The following is an 18,448-nucleotide window of genomic DNA, read 5'->3' on the forward strand; positions in this document are numbered from 1 at the left end:
TGGTTAATTAATGGTTACAAAATACAATTCCTTTTCAAACATTTTTGGTTAATTTATAGGCTCAACATATAATCATTTCCCATTTTTTGGGTTCATTTGAGAGGATGACATATAATTTGTTCCCAAATTTGGTCAGTTAGACAGCACAAGATACATTTTGTTCCCACATTTTTGGTTCATTCGTCAGCGCAACATGAATAAGTTCCCACATGAAGACAACATATAATTAGTTCCCACATTTTTGGTTAATCCATGAACACAACATATAATTAGTTCCCACATTTTTGGTTAATTTGTGGGCACAATATAGAACAGAATATTTCTGTGCAAAAAACATGCCTCAGGATACTTGAAACAGGTGCACTGCTCTTCATGCACCGAGAATAAAGGCTGGTCTCTTGCGTTGGCTACTATATATAGACCTATCTCGTGCGCAAAAGTTAACCAAAACATGGGAATGAGTTGTAAATTGTGCCCCTGAATTAACCAAAAATGTGGGAACAAATCAGCAGCATTTCGAGTGCTTAATGAGTGTCCTCTCGGGGCTCTGTAGAATTGTGCATGCTTTAAGTCTCTGTCTCTTTAAAACATTATGGACTTTGTGTTCCCAGTGTGGACGTGTTTGTCCTGTGTGAAACACTACCTGGATCACAGAACCCTATTGTTCATATTATAAAGGATGTGGGATAACAATAATAATAAGTGTTTTTACTAAGAGAACATTTTGGACAGATTCCTGATTCCTCTCTATAGTTTTTGGCACTGGAACCCATAAAAGAAAAAAAACAAACAGATTTTTTCTCAGGATGTGGGCCCACCACACTGGAGAAACTGAAAGTTTTTTTTCTAACCTCGATTCCCATCCTAAAACATTCCATGTCTAAGTTTGGCATGTCTGTTCAGGCTGCTGTGAGTCACGATTACCAGCAAGCACACTCCATTTCCTGCAGAGGTCCACATGGATTTCACAACCATTATGAGCTCAAACAACAAATGGGTTTTCCTAAGAATGTATTACAGCTTCTTTTGAAGGGAGTGTGGCTTTAGGGAGTGACTTGACACTGCTGTTTTTTTTCAAGTTTGATTCTTGGCTCTTCTAGTCATCAAATGAAATGAGCTCTCTGTGTTAGAGCTCTAACAACCAGTCAGACCTCTTCATGTAAGTATTTGAATTCAGCCTTTTAAAAATGGATATATATTATTTTGACACTGGACAAACTGATGTGTCTCCACAGGTTGTATTGGTTGTCTTTCCCATGACGAACGTGATAAATCCACAAAGACTTGCCGACAAGTTTAACGGATTAACAACAATGATCACATGGTTATTACTGGTCTCACTGTTCTGCAGGAGCATACAGGATGGAACTAGACAACAAAATGGTGAGTATGTCATCTTTTCAGATATTCTTTACAGCTGTAAAGTAGTGTAGTGTGTAATGTAGTGTCAGCTTATGACACTATTAATAGCATGAGAATGTTGGTTTATTTCCAAGTCAAATTAGATTGTATTTGAGAGAAGACAATGGTTTCTGTATTTGCTTTCATTTATTTTAGACTCTAAGCGTACATGCAGTCTGTTTAGTTTAATAATAATCGGATTTTTAAACACATTTTTAGTTGTAACAGCGATTTTTTATTTATTTATTTATTTTTTGTACTGACATGCTCCACTGACCAAAACATCTGTTGGAATAACATGAAGAAATACTCAGGGGTGGAAGTAACTAACTACAAATACTCAAATTACTGCAGTTAAGTAGTTTTATTTTGGGTACTTGTACTTTTATGAGTAGACTTTTAAGTCTGTACTTTTACTCATACTTAAGTATGCATTGCAGGATGTAATCTACTTACTTTTAAAATCATAGTTGAGTACTGAGTATAATGTGAATTGTTTTCAAACCATTCATCTGCATTTTAGTAGCGAATAAAAGTGATCTGATCACAAACAGGCAGTGGTGGGCGATAACAAAGTACATTTACTTGAGTACTGTACTTTACTTGAGTATTTGTTTGTTTTTTTTTGTTTTGTTTTTTTTGTAAACTTCTGACTTTCACTCCACTACATTTCAAAGACAGATATTGTACTTTTGACTTCACTACATTTCTAGGAAGGTTGTTGTTACTTGTTACTTTTAGGTGAAGTGTAACTTTGAAGTCAGGTGTTGATGTTTTTTCTTTTCTAAAATGCAACTGGCCACACACTGTGTTCCTCACAGAACAAAACTAATCTGGTGATAGTTTATTTTAATATTAGAATTAGAAAGTATATAATATATATAATTTAATATATATTTAAGTAATTGCACCTCATCTGACATTGTTTTGTCTGGTGGGACCATTTGTTGAATAAAGAAACTTAAACTTAGACTTAAAATGACAAAAAGAAAGAAAGAAAGAAAGAAAGAAAGAAAGAAAGAAAGAAAGAAAGAAAATGAGTTTAGTATCCAAAAGATTGTCAATCAATAATCAATTAGTAGCGTTTTCAACTACTGGTTCAGGAAAATGCACAAAATTTGCAACCCTAGTCTGCAGAGGTGACTGTGATGCTTAAAAGTAACTAATACTCTAAATAGTTTTTGCAATAAATACTTTCTACTTTTACTTAAGCATATTTCTAACATTAGTACTTTTACTTGTAATTGAGTAATATTTTAGCAATGTAACAGTACTTGGACTTGAGTACAGATTTTCAGTACTCTTTCCACCACTGGAAATATGTACAGTGTATGGTTAGTGAAAATGATTTATTTATGTGGTGTATAATTTATTTGTTAATCTAACTAGGGCTGCAGATTTTGTGCATTTTTCTTAACTCAGTGTTCCTCAAACTTTTTTTCTTTTTAAAAATGACAAATCATCATGACTCAGTTCACAACAGGCCTTGGGAAGAGTTCATTTGTGCATAAATGAACATTTCATGGCCATATTCATCACCTTATATCATCTTGCCGCATGTTTCCTAAAACATACACGTTAAATATTTCATAAATAAGAAATAAATGCATTCAGGCTGAGTTAACAGACCATCTCATTGTTTTTATTTCCTCTCATCAATATAAAAATATACATTTTAAGTGGATTTAATCAAAATTAAAAAGGACACATCTTCCATAGTCTTTTATTTATTTGGAGACCCAAATAAAATCTCCCATGTCCCACCTGTGCGTCCCAGCTCAGTTTCTGGGAACGACTGCCTTCACTGATAGTTGAGCATGTTAATAATTAATAATCCATTACTCATTAATAATGAATCAAATAAAAACACAGGATTCTTTTTGTCAGTTTGAAGTTTAAAGCTACAACAACATTTTTTAATTTAATAGTGATGCCAATATGACCTACGTAAGCTAATGAGACCATCCGAGAGCTGATTGGCTGTTTGTGTTTAGTTCGTGGCTGTGACTCGCCTCAGGCCTCAGACTCTGCTTTGCATTTTGCTTCACACTCACACACTGCTGCACTAATGTTCTGTTTTCCTTGACTCTATGCATCCTATATACTCTATTTTTAACTTCAATTTCATTATTATTCAGTTTTTTATCTTACATATTCCTATTTTTACTGCTATTGTGCTGTGGATTTTATCCTTTTGAAGATTCTATTTATTCTATTCTCATTTTATTTCATTTCTACTCCTGTTTTTATGTTTGTTTTATGCCTTTTTATGTGAAGCACCTGGTGTGTGTAATTTCTTTGCTGTAAAGCACTTTTGGCTGCGTTTCTTGCATGAAAAGTGCTACACAAATTAAGTTTAGCAATATTCAAACGATCAAAAGTACTTTTTAAAAGTTGTAATGGTAATAAACTTAACTGCAGCTGTATGATTCTGAAGATACGTTCTATGTATTCTGTTCTCATTTTTTCTCATTTTTACACATGGGTTTTAATTTTCATCTTATTTTACATGAATTATGAAATTTTATCTCTATTTTGAAGTTATTTTTATGCTGTGTTGTGCATGTCAGTTTTCTGAGTAAGTACTTTGGGCTGCATTTCTTGTATGTGAGGTGTAAAACAAATAATGTTGGTAACACTTAAGGTGCTTGTAATAAGTGTTAGTTAACAGGTAATGAAGCCCTTATAAGATGCATATTAACATCTATATGTTAATAAGATGTTGCAAGTGTTAATGTTAGCATCATAAACATGTTCATTGTTACATTATAAGACATTTATTAACAGTCTGTTAACATTTGTTAACAGTTTATAGACTGCTTGAAAATGTTAATAAAAGGCTTATAAGTTTCATATATCTGTTTGTAACAGCATTATGAACATATTTATTTAGGTCAACTAACTTTCCCACCTACTTCATTGTGCATGTATTAACAGTTGTTAATCTTTTATTATGCACTTATTAACAGTTAACTATTCATTTTGGGGTTACCGGATCTAAAGTGTGAACAATGCTTATTAAGGTTAATTCATCCTTTATTATGCACTTGTTAACAGTTACCATTGTTTTCTTTAGTTATTACTATTTGAGGCTTTTTTCCTCTGCTAAGAACTGCTAATAAAGCAACAACAAAAGTGTAGTAAAGGTTTAACAAAGACATAATAGGTGAAACATAATAGGTAGACTGTTAAGTTAAGACTGCCTATTATAAATGTCTTATAATCTAACACTTAATATGTGTTTTATGCCGTTATTAACACTAATATAGTCTTTAAGTGTTACCATAAAGTTTATAGTTTATTGTTATTAAACTTATGTTAACTTATGCCTTGTCCAGCTACATGATATTATTTTGAAACATAAAATAAGGCCAAATAATGTCATAATGAAGCCATCAGGCTGCCATCATGGTGTCCTATCACTGCTGTACCACTGTCTGTGTATTATTGTTTGTCTCTTTGCTGGTCAGGATAAAGACGGTCCTTTAAATTCACTTCCTATGATCTGTATTCTTCAGGTGTCTTGCATTGTGAACCTCAGAACGTGACAGCCACCAGCTCTGACAAGATGATCAATGTAACATGGGAGGACGAGCCGTCCTGCTCATCACTACGGGACGGGTTGATCTACGAGCTGCTGGTTCTCATAGCGGACGAGCAAGTACATTACGTAAGCGTTCACACACCAAACGCCGCAGACTTCCATATCAGTAACTGGAAAAGTCCAACCAACAGACCTCTGATTTGTTTATGAAAATGTTTCAGGAGGAAGTCGCCGTGACACCGGAGCAGACAGGATCTACTCACTCCTGGAACTGGACGTCTACTCTGGTGTTGGAATGCGCTTCAGTCAGGCTCAGGTCCCGATACAAAAACCAAGCAGGCCCGTGGAAACAACAACAGACTCTCCCTGGTTAATATCAGCCTTACTTCATATTTTAATCAGCAAAAACATTCAAGCTCAATCATTCTTACTCATGAGACAGTCATGGCTCTCCTTCACATGCTTGTTATGCCTTCTTATTTTGCTTTAGCTGGGATACACAAGTCACAAATTGGGGTGTTTCCAAAGGACAAAGTGATGGAGGTTGGCAGCAAATTCACATTCTGCTGCTTTGTGCAAGCAGGGAAAAAAATCAACACAATGTTTCTGCATGGATACAATGATTCCAGTATGAACGCAACCCGGGTCAGCGATCAGATGTATTTGGTGACTGTTGACCTGAACAAACCATCAGGAAACAGTTGCACTAACGTGATGTGTAGAACAACTGCAGGCGAAAATGGGGCTTGTGCTTATATTGGCTGTAAGTATGACATAATATTGTGTACGATAGTGTAGATTGTGATTTTTGAGTCTTAAATATGCCTTGTCAAGAAACGCTGCAATTCTTTTTACGCATATCAGACAGGCCTGGTGACAGGGATCTTCAGTGTGAAACCCGAGATCTGCGGTCTGTCGAGTGTCGCTGGGAAGTAGAACGAGACACCCGCATATCGGTCAAGAGTCGAACACATTATCAGCTACTTGGAGGGGAAAATGAAAAAAACATGTGAGGATTTAAATCTTATACGCAACTGAATACATAATTATTCTGATCACTTCTGTGAGTGTGTGAGTGTGTGAGTGTGTGATCACTGGGTCTGCAGTATTGGCTTCTTGTGAAAACAATATGTCAAGAACTCCTTGAGGGATTTTTTTTTTTTTTTTTTTTAATTTGGTTCAAACGTTCACGTGGACTCACGGATGAACTGATTAAATTTTGGAAGTCAAAGACCATGATGACCTTGCTAAAAACAGTTGTGGTCATAACTCAAGAATTCACATACTATTTATAATATAATTACACACAAAAATCTAAAAGGATAAAAAGGTGAAAGGTCAACTTCACTGTGACGTCATGATGTCCAGCTCTCTATCAGTCCTCCGTAATTTATATCTTAGTTCTAAATTAGTCTTCATACATTATATGAGTGTGGACAGACATGGATGGTGGAGACAAACAACTGTGAGAAAGTAATTCTATTTTTTGACTGTTCTGTTTTATACGACCAGTGACAGCTGACTTCTCACTCTTCTTAACCGGCCACTTGGGGCCGCAAGTGATCAACATCTGCTTCAGTTTTTTTGTCTTGTGTCATTTTCATCTTATTACGTCTTTTTTGTCTTCTTGTGTCTTCTTTGTCTCATGTTTGTCTTTTTTTGTATGTCTTATAGGGATATAATGATACATTCAACTCACGATTCGATGCGATTTCTGATACTGGCTTCACGATACGATATTTTCTTTTTTTTTTTTTTTAACATAATAAGCTTGCAGACAAATTATGACTGAAAATATTTATCTTTAAAAATATAAACACTACTGTGAGTGCAGGAAACAGAATTTGAAAGTGTTTCCTAAGTTTGAAGTGCGCAAAATTACTGTATATCCAAGTCAGAAGCACACATACCTTTTTCTCTCCGGTCGGGATGATCTCACACAGTCTTACATGCTCTGCTCTTTAAAAATTGCATCGTGATTCGTTTTTCATCTTAACCGATTTCAGTCGTCCCACATTCATATCGATTTTTAACTGTCTCACGATGCATCGTTACATCCCTAATGTCTTATTGTTCGTTATTGTATTTTCTTACGTCTGATGTCTAGTCAGGCCTTGTTAGGTTTCAGTTCAGGACCACGTGTGTATGTGGTGGTCATGTTAATGTTGGCTGAACTTTACAAATCTCCGCTGGTTGCATCTGGCAGTTGTGATGGCATTGCAGTAGGTGCTTCATCATCTGTTGCCGGACGAGGATCTGCACTCTACTGAGCGACCTCTTCTAGATGATACTTACCCGTCTGAGGTTAAAAACTACCATGGCTCTGAAATACCAGTTGTCTAACTGTGCTGTAAATGGAGACATTCACGGTGCTGAAGCAGCAGACTGATTTGTAGTTGCAACTTTTTCTCTCAGTCCTGCCACTCTGTCTGTCCTGACTTAAAAACTACAGAATCCAAAGAGCTGTCTGCTTGTGTGAGGTGACCTTTCAACCTGTATTTTGTTTTCTATCTGGACGTTGCATATTTATTATCGCTAACTTGACTGTGGTGCCCTGCACCTGCAAATCTGTAGTTTTATAGCTTAAAGTCCACCTTCAGTCGTGTTTTAACCAATACAAAATGCTTTTGCATGAATATGCAAATAGACTCCACCCTCCCCACACACCCCAACCCCCACCCTAGGTGCACCTGGCTTCTCCTCTGTTTTGCTAGCTTGCTAGCATTGTAACTAGCTACATCCAGCTACTCCTGTGGGCTGGGCATCGCCGCTAATGATATGTGTAGCACCACTCCTTCGATTAACAGGATTGGTTCCTTAAGTTTATGACATCATCATGCCCGCCTGACAGAATCAGTTTAAATGCAAGATATGCTCAGACATGGTGTTTACTGCTTAATTCGCTCCAGATATGTCTTGTAGCACATGAAAAACACAACGTTAAGGTGGTTTGAGTTGGGAGTGAGAACATTAACAAGAACCTAACAAGTTAGAATGTCAAAATGATGGTTTATTATCAAAATAATGAGGATTTTTAGATACTAAGTTGTCATTTTGAGAATATTTCTCATTCTAATGACTACAGGATCTCTTTTTGTTAATCTCATTGGTGGAAACAGGCTGTAGTTTTCAAAGTAAAATATATTGATGATATATATTCATAAGTATTAAAATTTCAACATTGAAATATTCAGTGGTTCTTTAATTAAATAATTAGGTGTTCGGTTGCTTACTGATCTTGAATTCATGATGTTGCTTTGCTCCATATTTGAGGTAAAAAAAACAAAACAATTAAGCATATATGTGTGAAACTAAGTTATATTTTCTTGGCATTTATATTTCAGGACCTGTACACAAAAGCCAAAAGGGAGATGCAAGATAAATAACGTGACAGTGGATGCTGGAGAGACAAACTGGACGTTAACAGCAACAAATGTTCTTGGGAAGGTGGTGATCTCAGACCCTGCAGACCTGACTAAAAGAGGTAGACCTTGTGTGGTAAAATGCTTCCTCGAACACTGATGTCTCTTTTTAATGATTAAACTCAGCTGACTGCTGTTTGTCCTCTGTTTCAGTGCACATGTACAAGCCAGAGAAAGTGAGGGCTTCAAATGTGAATGCCAGAAATGTGACGGTGGAGTGGGCGTGGAAGGTGCCACAGTACAGGGATCTCAGTATGACATGCCAAGTGCACATAAGCCATCATGAAACATACGCCATAGTGAGTTGACAAAAGAAGGAGGGTGAGACATTAGCAAGGTTTTTTTTTTATTAAATTCTGTTCTGACCTACATCAGTCATATGCATTTTGTGTTCCCAGCATAACACCTCTGGAGTCGGTCTTCATTTAGCTGTTCTGAATGATTTGATACCATACTGGAGATATAAAGTGAAAGTACAATGTGGGACAACGCCACATTTATGGAAATGGAGCGACTGGAGCGAAAGCATCAACTTCCACACATTGGGAGATGGTAAGCATTGGAAAAAAACAAACAAACAAACAACAACCTTCTAAGTGATACTGGAAACGTAATAGATGGTCTTGACATTTTCTGGTCACTGATTTGTCCCACAGTCCCAGACGCTCTTGATGTGTGGATGCAGGTGAAGCGTAACAACGTTACAATCGTCTGGAAAGTAAGTGACATGAGTGGAAACCACTTTCTAATATGATGCTCTTTTTAAAGCTTTTGCATTGCAGTTAATGACTGTATTCATGGGTAGTAAATCATTCAATGATACGTAATGGATCAGTTATTACATTGTTTTTGTCTCATTATGTCTTTTTTGTCTTGTTACATCATTTTTTGTCTTTGTTGTGCTGTTTTTGCATACATCTTTTTTGTCTTGTCACATTGCTTTTGGTTTTGTTGCATCTTTTTTTGTCTTGTTTCATCATTTTTTTGTCTTGCTATGTATTTTTTGTATTGTTATGTCTTTTTCATCAGGTAATTTTTTGTCTTGTTATATCTTGTTGGTATTGTTATGTCATTTTTTTGTCTTACCAAGATTTTTTTTTTATCTTGTTAGGTCTTGTTTCATTGTTGTTCATCTTGTGACGTCTTTTGTTGTCTTGTTAGGTCTTGTTAAGTTGTGTTGCATCTTGTTACATAGTTTTCAATCTTGTTATGTCTTTTTTGTCTCATTGCATCATTTTTGTCTTGTTACATTTGTCATGTGTGATATGCACTGATGGACAGACCGAGAAATCATCTTCTCTATGTGTAATTGTTGCATATATTTAGTATGAAATCAGTCCTGATGTTGGGAAATGATGCAAAAATTATGCAAAAAAAAAAAAAAAACAAGAAAGAAAATCAATAATTCCCCTCAAATGCAGTAAAATTAAACTAAAGTGTAGCGAGTAAAACTAAAAATTTGCCAGAAAAATAAATACTCAAGTAAAGTACAGATACCTTAATAATCTACTTAGTAGAGTAGTACATTAACAAAGTATTTGCACCTGGTTGCTTCCCATTTCTGATTTACCATTGCCAAATAATTTTGTAACCATTTACAGATTAGTTTATTAACCATTAATAAAGCTATTAGTTACAAGATATAAACTCTTTATAAAGGGTGCCTCATTAGAGAGGAGTGTTAATGAGGGCATGATCTCCAGGTAAGCTAAAGTCCTGATGTTACCTCTCTGCAGGAACCACTGGCCAACCAGAGTCATGGACACATTGAAGACTATGAAGTGACCTGGAGGAGCACAGAGAGAGAACAAGAAAACAGAATCAGAGTTTGCAACAAGACCAGCCTTACTCTCAGTCTGGACACGACTGAAAAGTACATCGTCACGGTTACAGCGAGGAATAAAAATGGCAGTTCATCTCCTTCGACCATCACCATCCCGCCAGGTATGAAGCCAACAGAGCTGCACGTGTTACAGTTAGGGAAGAGTTCAGGCTGTAAACCTGGTTATTTGACCACTCAAGTAGAACACAACAGGCTGTAAACACAAATTAACTTACTATCACCTTATTAACGTGAATTATTTACAAATTCAGCAGTCATGTTTCTGGCTACCCAGTGAAGATAAATCTGATATTCACTCTGCTTTTCTGGTTTGGTCTGAATCTGTCTCCTTAGCTACTAAATGCTCCACTCTGTTCACCAGCTTTTTCAAGGTTTTTCAAAAAATTGGGAATCACAGAGGTCCTTACAATCATGAATACAAGTGATTGCATGATCCCCTGCAGTCAGGAAATTAACAATCATAACTGATGAATTGAAACATGCAGTGAAAGAATACTTGCTTTTAAGAGATTTGAAACCCAAAATTCCAACATTTCATCATCATTCAGCACTGAGTCACTGAGGATGTGATCAGCAAAGGTGTGGTTACTTTACAGTGATAAACAAGTTTCTATCAAAGACATGTACAGAGTTAAAGGATGATTTTAAAGGGATAGTTCACCCCAAATCAAAAAGGCTTTGGAGGTGTCAGTTGTAGAGATGTCTGCCTTCTCTATTGTCTCATCTACAAATTATTGCCTCAATACCTGCAATCTAACTTCCGCAGAGTCTTCTGGCGGAGCAGAAGGAGAGAGCACTTCTTGGATCCTCGGCAGCAGCGGTGGCTTCGACCTGTCCTGGTCTGCCAGTCCTGCAGCCAGCTGTGGCTACATAGTGGACTGGTGTCCTGCCTCAGGGCAGTGCGAGGTGGAGTGGCTCAAAGTGTCTCCCAGTGAAACCACTGCCAGAGTATCCTCAGGTAAGTCTTATTCTTTGTCCACCAATGCAATATTACACTTCTTTGTGCAACAAGTCAAGTCAGTCTTACTTACATGGCACATTTCATAAAGCAAGTGTACACTCACTGTGCTGTACATGACAAAACAGAAAACAGCATGTAAGAAAGGAAGTATTACATATATACAGAGTTGGCAAAAGTACACACATTATTTACAGTGCACATATTTGTGTTTAAAAAAAACTAAAACAAAAAAGTTGAAGTACTGATTTATCTTTTGTACATCCGTGAAAAGGTACAGGCTCTGAATTGTACTCAAAAGTAAAAGGTCTTGTTTTATCTTGTTATGTCTTTTATCTCTTTTTTGTCTTGTTATGTCTTTTACACCGTTCTTGTCTCTTCACATCTTTTCGGTAGTTTTCTTCTTTCCTCACATCATTTTCATCTTGTTAAATCTTTTGCATCATTTTTGTCTCATTATGTATTTTATGTAATTTTTGTCTTGTCTTTTTCCTTTTATTACGTTGTTTTTTCACCTTGTTACATAATTTTTCATTCATCTGTCATTTGTGATGTTACATCTTGTTAAGTCTTTTGTCCTGCTTTCATCTTGTTACGTCTTTTTCATCTTGCATCATTTTCGTCTTGTTAGACAGTTTTCCGTCTTTTTCGTCTTTTACATGGTTTTTGTCTTATTTGTTTTTTGTTTTGTTACATCTTTTTCATCTGGTTACTTTTTTTTTGTATTTTTAAGTCTTTTATGTCATTTTTTATGTCATGTTTGTTATATCTGGCATGTGTGATATGCACTGATGGACACACCAAGAAATTGTCTTTTCTATGTGTTATTGTCCCATTCATTTAAGTTAAAGTCTGTCTTGATGTTGGGAAGGTGGCGTGCAATGATACAATCCCCTCAAATGCATTAAAACTAAAGTCACAAGCCTGTTTTGAAAATGTAAGGTATAGAAAATACAGACATTTGTGTTAAAATGCTGAGAGTAAAAGTAAAAAAAAGCCTTGGGACCTACTTAAAAAAATCTTTGTTTTATCCTCATAAATCTTTAAAAAAAAAAGTCCATCCAAAATCTGACATTTGCAACGCACTGGTTGAGATCATTCACTTGTGTGATCAATATAGGAATGACATGAAGTATTACATTGTTGTATTATGGACCCATGTGGAAGCATGTACATATTAAATAACAGAGGACCTACAATTGACCCCTGAGGAACTCCATATGGAATATCAACCTCATCAGATTCACAGTTACCAACAGACAAAGAGAAAGATGTTCCTGTAAGATATGAAAAACACCAGTTGAGAGTGTGTTCAAGGTGCTGAAGAATAAATACATGGTCCACAGTGTCAAATATAGTACTGAAATCAAAGCATACCAGAATAGAAACTCTGTGGTTGTCTGTGCTAACTTTAAGATCATTAACAACTCTGATCAGAGCAGTTTGGTGCCATGATGAACTGCTGAACCAGACTGAGAGACATCAAACATAGTGTTATTTGACAGATACATATGTAATTGATGGTAAATAACCTTTTCAAGAATTTTCCCCCAAAGTGGAAGGTTTGATTTTTAGCCTACAGCTCTCAAAAACAAGTGGATCAAGATTACTCCTGTTTTTTTGTTTTTTTTTAACAGTGGTGTTACAGTAGCATGTTTGATACATGACGAGAAGATTCCAGAATGTCTTTTCTCATTTCTTTTTTTTTTCATTTCTCATCCCAGAAAACTTAAGAGATGGAGTGAGATACACACTATCTGTGTATGCCTGCACCCAGGGAGCTCCAATGCGACTAGAAAGAAGAGAGGGCTATGTTCGCGAGAAAAGTAAGGTTGTCTGACTTTAGTGTAGCACTGTTTGCCTAATAAAAGTGTCAGCAGTTTGTCCAACAGCGTTTCACCCATGTTACAGGAATAAAAGTTGGACTCTTTAAATCACTGGAGTGGAAACAGAAGTATTCAGATGTTGAGGTGTCCTGGAAACCTATAGATCTAAGAAATCAGTCTGCGTTCATCCAAGGCTATGTTCTACTCGTGTATCTTTTGGGCAACAACAGTATGGTCATGAATGTCAGCACAGGTAAGATGACACCCAGTTCTTTTCTGATGATAGATCACAAATGATGCTATGAAAGATGTCTTTCTCTCTCTGAACCTGCTAGCACACATAGAAGTAACTTAAAGGGACAGTTCTGATTACTTGAAGCGGGGTTGTATGAGGCACTTTTCCATAGTCATTGTACTGCTGTGGACAGGGACAGCAGCGAAACCTATTATTTGACACCTAAAAAAATGGGTTTACGCTTTATTTAGAATATTTTTACTGCTTTACTTTGCCATCAGACAGCCTTTTCTGATGGGACATATGACCCAAATATCACTCTCAACTCTCCCATTATCTCTCTCAACCGGACTACTTTGGCAAATATAGTCACACAGTAACACAAACTAACAGACTGAGGCAAGTATAAGAGTTTAAGGCTATTTGTAGAGGGATGCCATCCCCCTTGTTAGCAAAATTACCAAAAACCCATGTTTGTAGGCCAACCCGATTAGTTTCCCAAGTTAGTTGGACAGGGATGATACATTTTATCATCTGATTCAATACTAGTATATTGCGAATGTGATTTTTGTTTGTTTAGTTTCACTAAACCATGGGAAAAAAAGTTGAATTATAGCCTCTGATATCCCTGTTCGATCAACAAGAACTTAGTGCTAGTTCGGTGTTGGTGATAGTGCCAGTTCACAGTTGGTTCAGCTTGAGAACAATCTAAGAACCGGCTTGCTTTTCCTCAAGATGGTGGGGCAAGTCACTACATAACTGTACACGTCTCTAGTTTCACAGGAGCACTAACTTCAAGCAGTTCACACTCCGACACAGTAGGTGGCAGTAATGCGCCATAACACTGTTTGCCCCTCGCAATACCTTAGTGTATTAGCATTGAGCTAATACACTAAGCGCTTGTTATTCATATAGACAAAAAATCAATTCAGCAATTAAAAAATTGATTCAGGAATCATAAAAAATAGACACACGATGCGTAAGAAAAACAATTTTTTCTCGTGCCCCTAAAATTTAGCATTATTTTGGTTGCCTACGCACAAAGCCAATAAAATTTTTCTATTGGATTTTGGATTAGTAATCCAAGAAAATTACTACACCACACCACAGTGACTTCACCCCCACTAAGTGAGTGATGATGTTTAATGTCCACAACGTCAGGAAATAGTCCCAGACAACCTCTGCGGTCTGATTTAGCCACTTGTTAGCAACCGCCTTTTTAAGCCATGGAAAAGCTGCAGAGGAACTACAGAGGGAATATTTAAAAAATACAGAACAGAAAGTGTTGTTCATGAGCCAGTCCCCCCTGTTAAAAATCCAGCTGCTGGGCAAAATTATTGTTTTTGGTAAAAGTTTCTGGTGAGAGTGAGAGAGAGCAAAGTAAAGCAGAGAAAGCTCAAAACACAGTCTTGCCTTAGTTTAATTTAAGACCAATATGAGACTTTGACCATTTTCTCATATTTCTTAAATTTGGCTCTTAAGAAATAGCCTCTGTGTCTCGCCTCTCAGACTAATTTGAGCCCAAGTTAAGATTTTAAAATGTTATTGTTTTTGTCTCAGTGTGCTGATCTGAAATTCATCTTTAATAATCAGTTCTTGGATAACAGTGAGATCTAAAAGAAAACATTCTTAAATGAGATCTTAAATTTGTCTCAGTGGACAAATTTAAGTGTTCTTGCTCCATATGGTCAACAAGGAGAAACCGCCGAGACACCTATGAGCTCTGCAAAAGATCTGCTTTTCTTTTGTTTTGCTCCTTTTTTTCTTCTTCAGTGAGCTCAAAACAAGAATCTCATTTATTTCTCATAAGACAAAGAAAAGGGGATTGTGAGATTGTCTCTTGGGTACACTGATTTTTTAGATGTCTAAAATATATTTTGCTTTCAAATAATCCAAACTACAGTGAAGTGTCTACTTAGTGCACTCTCTTAAACTGTGACCTTAAAGGCTTACAGTGAGAGTGATCTCTTTCTCTTTGTTTAGACGATCTTAAAGCCACCAGCCTGACAGCAAAAAACCTCGAAATCACATCCTACACATTTACAGTGAAGGTGAAGACGGCAGTTGGAGAATGTGGCACTACATTCATTGAAGCCACTCTGAATACACAAAGTATGTTGCTTCTTTCCATTTCCATTTCTGCGTCTGTGCTAGTAATGAAGAAAGTCAAACCATTTACTCCTGTTCCTCATCAGTTCTGTTTGTCTCAATCCACCAGCTGATAACTTGAAGCCTGTCATCATTTCCCTGGTCACTGTTTTTAGTCTCCTCTCTCTCATCACTTTCGTCTGCTACAGACAGTGGACATGGTAAGCTAGTCAACGCATGAATTTTCTGTGTGATTTGCTCAGTTGTTGCCTGATGGTGCCATTTGAATGCTGTTGCCAAACTAGTGTTTGATGTATTTTTTTTGCATTCTTATTATCCAACAGCATCAAACACAAAGTCTATCCACCAGTCCCAAAGCCAGTGTTGACAGATGAGTGGTTGACATCACCGGTAGGTTCTCACAAAAATGTCTTAAAGGCAGGGGCCGTTTCTATCTTTTTGGGGGGGCCTGTGCGAAATGTTTTTTGGGGGCCCCTATTTTTTGAATCTATAGTCAGGGGAATTCCAAACCCTCTTAAGTGGTCCATGGGCATGTATTTAACAATTAATACATTGCATCTAGTGAACTTTAAATGGAAAGGAGGCTAGATCTGCAAAAACAAACAAACAAAAAAAAATCAATTTTCTCTCAAATTCAAATCACAATTCTCAAGTTGACCCCAGAAATTTAACCCTATAGGAAATTATAATAAATGGGAATCACTAGGCCTCCCCTACATTAAGAAAATTGCAGAATCTGCATTATAACATCTGCCAAAATGAGACAGATGCTGCATTTTCTTTGGTGACACTAATAAAATAAGCTAATTATATTAAAAACATATTTTAAAAAAAACACCATGCTCATGTGAGTGATGTAGTGACATGACATGCGACAGACAAGTGGTTGACATCAATGGTAGGTTCTCACAAAAAACGTCTTAAAGGCAGGGCTGTTTGTTAGATTTTTGGGGGACCTATGCAAAATGTTTTTTGGGGGCCCTATTTTTTGAAACTATAGTGGGGGGATTCCAAACCCTCTATAGTGGTCCATGAGCATGCATTTAACATTCAATACATTTCATCTGATGAACTTAAAATTTAAAGGTAGGCTAGAGCTACATATATACATATATATATATATATATATATATATATATATATATATATATATATATCCCAACTAGCTGCTAGCACGTGTGAGATGACATATGACTAAGTGGGTCTCCCCACTGATCCGCATTTGGCAAGACACAGCCTGCTTAAAGGGGCGCTACTTTAATATTACACATGAAGATCAGTTTACTTGTTAGTTGTCAGAGGCTCCCTCATTCTGAATCCTAAATATCAAAATGTTTAGAGGAAATGATGATGGAATATTTCGCAAAAACCCATAACAGCCAACAAAGAGGCAAAGTCCCTCCCATTTCAACGTGCCCTTACATGGGACCTAATGGAAAAAATATGAACGGTAGTCATTGACAAGAATTTGCCATGAATTACGCAAGTGTTTGTAGATTTAGCTAATTTTACAAGTCAAAAAAATCTCAGTTTGTCATAGTACCATTTAGTTTTGTGTGAAACTGCTTGGTGAACTACATCTCTTGTCTCGCACAATAAATATCACCAACTCTGTAACATTATCTTACCTGAAGTGTTTTAAATTGCCCCCAAAAAACAGCCAATCCCCCATATAATCATCCAGTCATCCAACCCCCTGGCAACTGTAAAAAAAATCATCCATCCATTGAGTGAGTGTATATGTGTCAGCCGGTCTGCTCCCATTGGTTAATGTGAATTTTTTCAAGTAACACTCGCGACACAAGTGCAATCAGCTGACAATGACAGTCTGCCTCCATGTTTGAGTTTCTGTTAGACTCCATGTCTCTGGGATCACCGTGTGCATGCTCCTGCAATTAAAAATATTAAAAATCAGTCTTATTCTAGTGTGTCTCTTCTGAGTCCCAAAACTTTATGGAAGTGCTACCCTAAACTGGTTAAATGCACCTTTAATATTGGTGAAAATAAAGTTTAGTTTCCCTTCTATCACCCAGCTACCACTCATCTTCTCTATTTTTTTTTATTTGTCTGTTTTCCAGGATAGGAAGAGTCCTTTTGGACTCCACAAAGCAGAGACTGTGGTTGTATCGGAGCTGTACTGTACCTCAGGGACATTAAAGAGAGGTTACAACAGCCAGGAGGAGGACATGCTGTTTGTTTTTGCACAAACGCCAAAGGGTTACTACAACCAGCCCCTGAAGAGGGGGTTACTGTCTTCTCCGTTCAAAGGTGAGTTTTCGAACCCGTCATACAACCTGGTGCCGCAGACTGGGGATCAGCAGTCCGATCCAGGTCCCGAGCTCCAGGAGAGACCAGCTTTAGAGAGAAGCTCCAGTGGATACCAGCCTCAGACTACTACAGAGACCTTCACTGAAAACCAGATGACAGAGTACCCAGACAGTCCGATGTCCTGTGACTCCACTTATATTATGTTACCACAGTCAGCTTCCACATAGCTGCTGCATGCACAGATAGAATGTTATAAGAAGGTTGTCGAGTATGATAATCCTGCAAGAAAACGGACATTTAAAATGAATTTTGTGAATGTTTATTATGCAGACATAATCGCACATTTCAGTATTTTAAGCACATTTTAGCCATGTTAGCAGCATAGCTCTGAGGAGGGTAGCGTCTGTCTGTCCACCCTTTGGTCTCGACATTTCCTACTGTAAAAGTTTCCAAAGTGGGAGGCAAGCCTCCCAAGAGTGGGTCCACATAGTTTCAAGGGAAGCTCAGTAAATGGAAGTGAAAAATATTACATTAGTTTTGAAATGGAGATGGACACACATATAGTAGAGCAGTGTCACTGGGTCAAACAGATAGTCCAGACATACAGTTGTTTGGGGAATTTTACTGTTTTTCCCACTTTCCTAGAGTCAGAATTGACTTTGGACAGACCTTATTATGTGAAGACAATAGAGTGGAAGCGCTGCTGGGTCTTTCTGTTGGTCACAATACAGGTGCTCTTTGGATACTTAAGGTATTTTCCAGTTATTTTTCAGGTGAGGGGCTCGTTGCATGGGTCAAACAGTTTTAGCAAAAAATCAAAAATGCAAGGCTCCTTCAAAAAC

General features: G+C 37.0%; 1 protein-coding gene across 1 annotated transcript; it reads left to right on the top strand.

Annotated features, from left to right (window-relative positions):
• The first annotated feature begins 966 nt into the window (after nt 1-966).
• Nucleotides 967-17,833, top strand: LOC146308048 (oncostatin-M-specific receptor subunit beta-like). The gene is made up of 18 exons (XM_084746630.1): nt 967-1,159; nt 1,236-1,383; nt 4,920-5,071; nt 5,167-5,314; nt 5,436-5,708; nt 5,810-5,954; nt 8,290-8,429; nt 8,521-8,666; nt 8,766-8,919; nt 9,024-9,085; nt 10,104-10,311; nt 10,977-11,168; nt 12,893-12,994; nt 13,080-13,247; nt 15,213-15,341; nt 15,448-15,538; nt 15,662-15,830; nt 17,417-17,833. The coding sequence occupies exons 2-18, from the start codon at nt 1,257-1,259 to the stop codon at nt 17,831-17,833; spliced, it is 2,823 nt and encodes a 940-aa protein (XP_084602756.1). The 5' UTR covers nt 967-1,159; nt 1,236-1,256.
• The last annotated feature ends 615 nt before the right edge of the window (nt 17,834-18,448 follow it).

The sequence above is a fragment of the Lutjanus erythropterus genome, chromosome 20, assembly GCF_056507025.1.
Source record: "Lutjanus erythropterus isolate fLutEry1 chromosome 20, fLutEry1.hap2, whole genome shotgun sequence".
Taxonomy (NCBI): Eukaryota; Metazoa; Chordata; class Actinopteri; order Lutjaniformes; family Lutjanidae; genus Lutjanus; species Lutjanus erythropterus.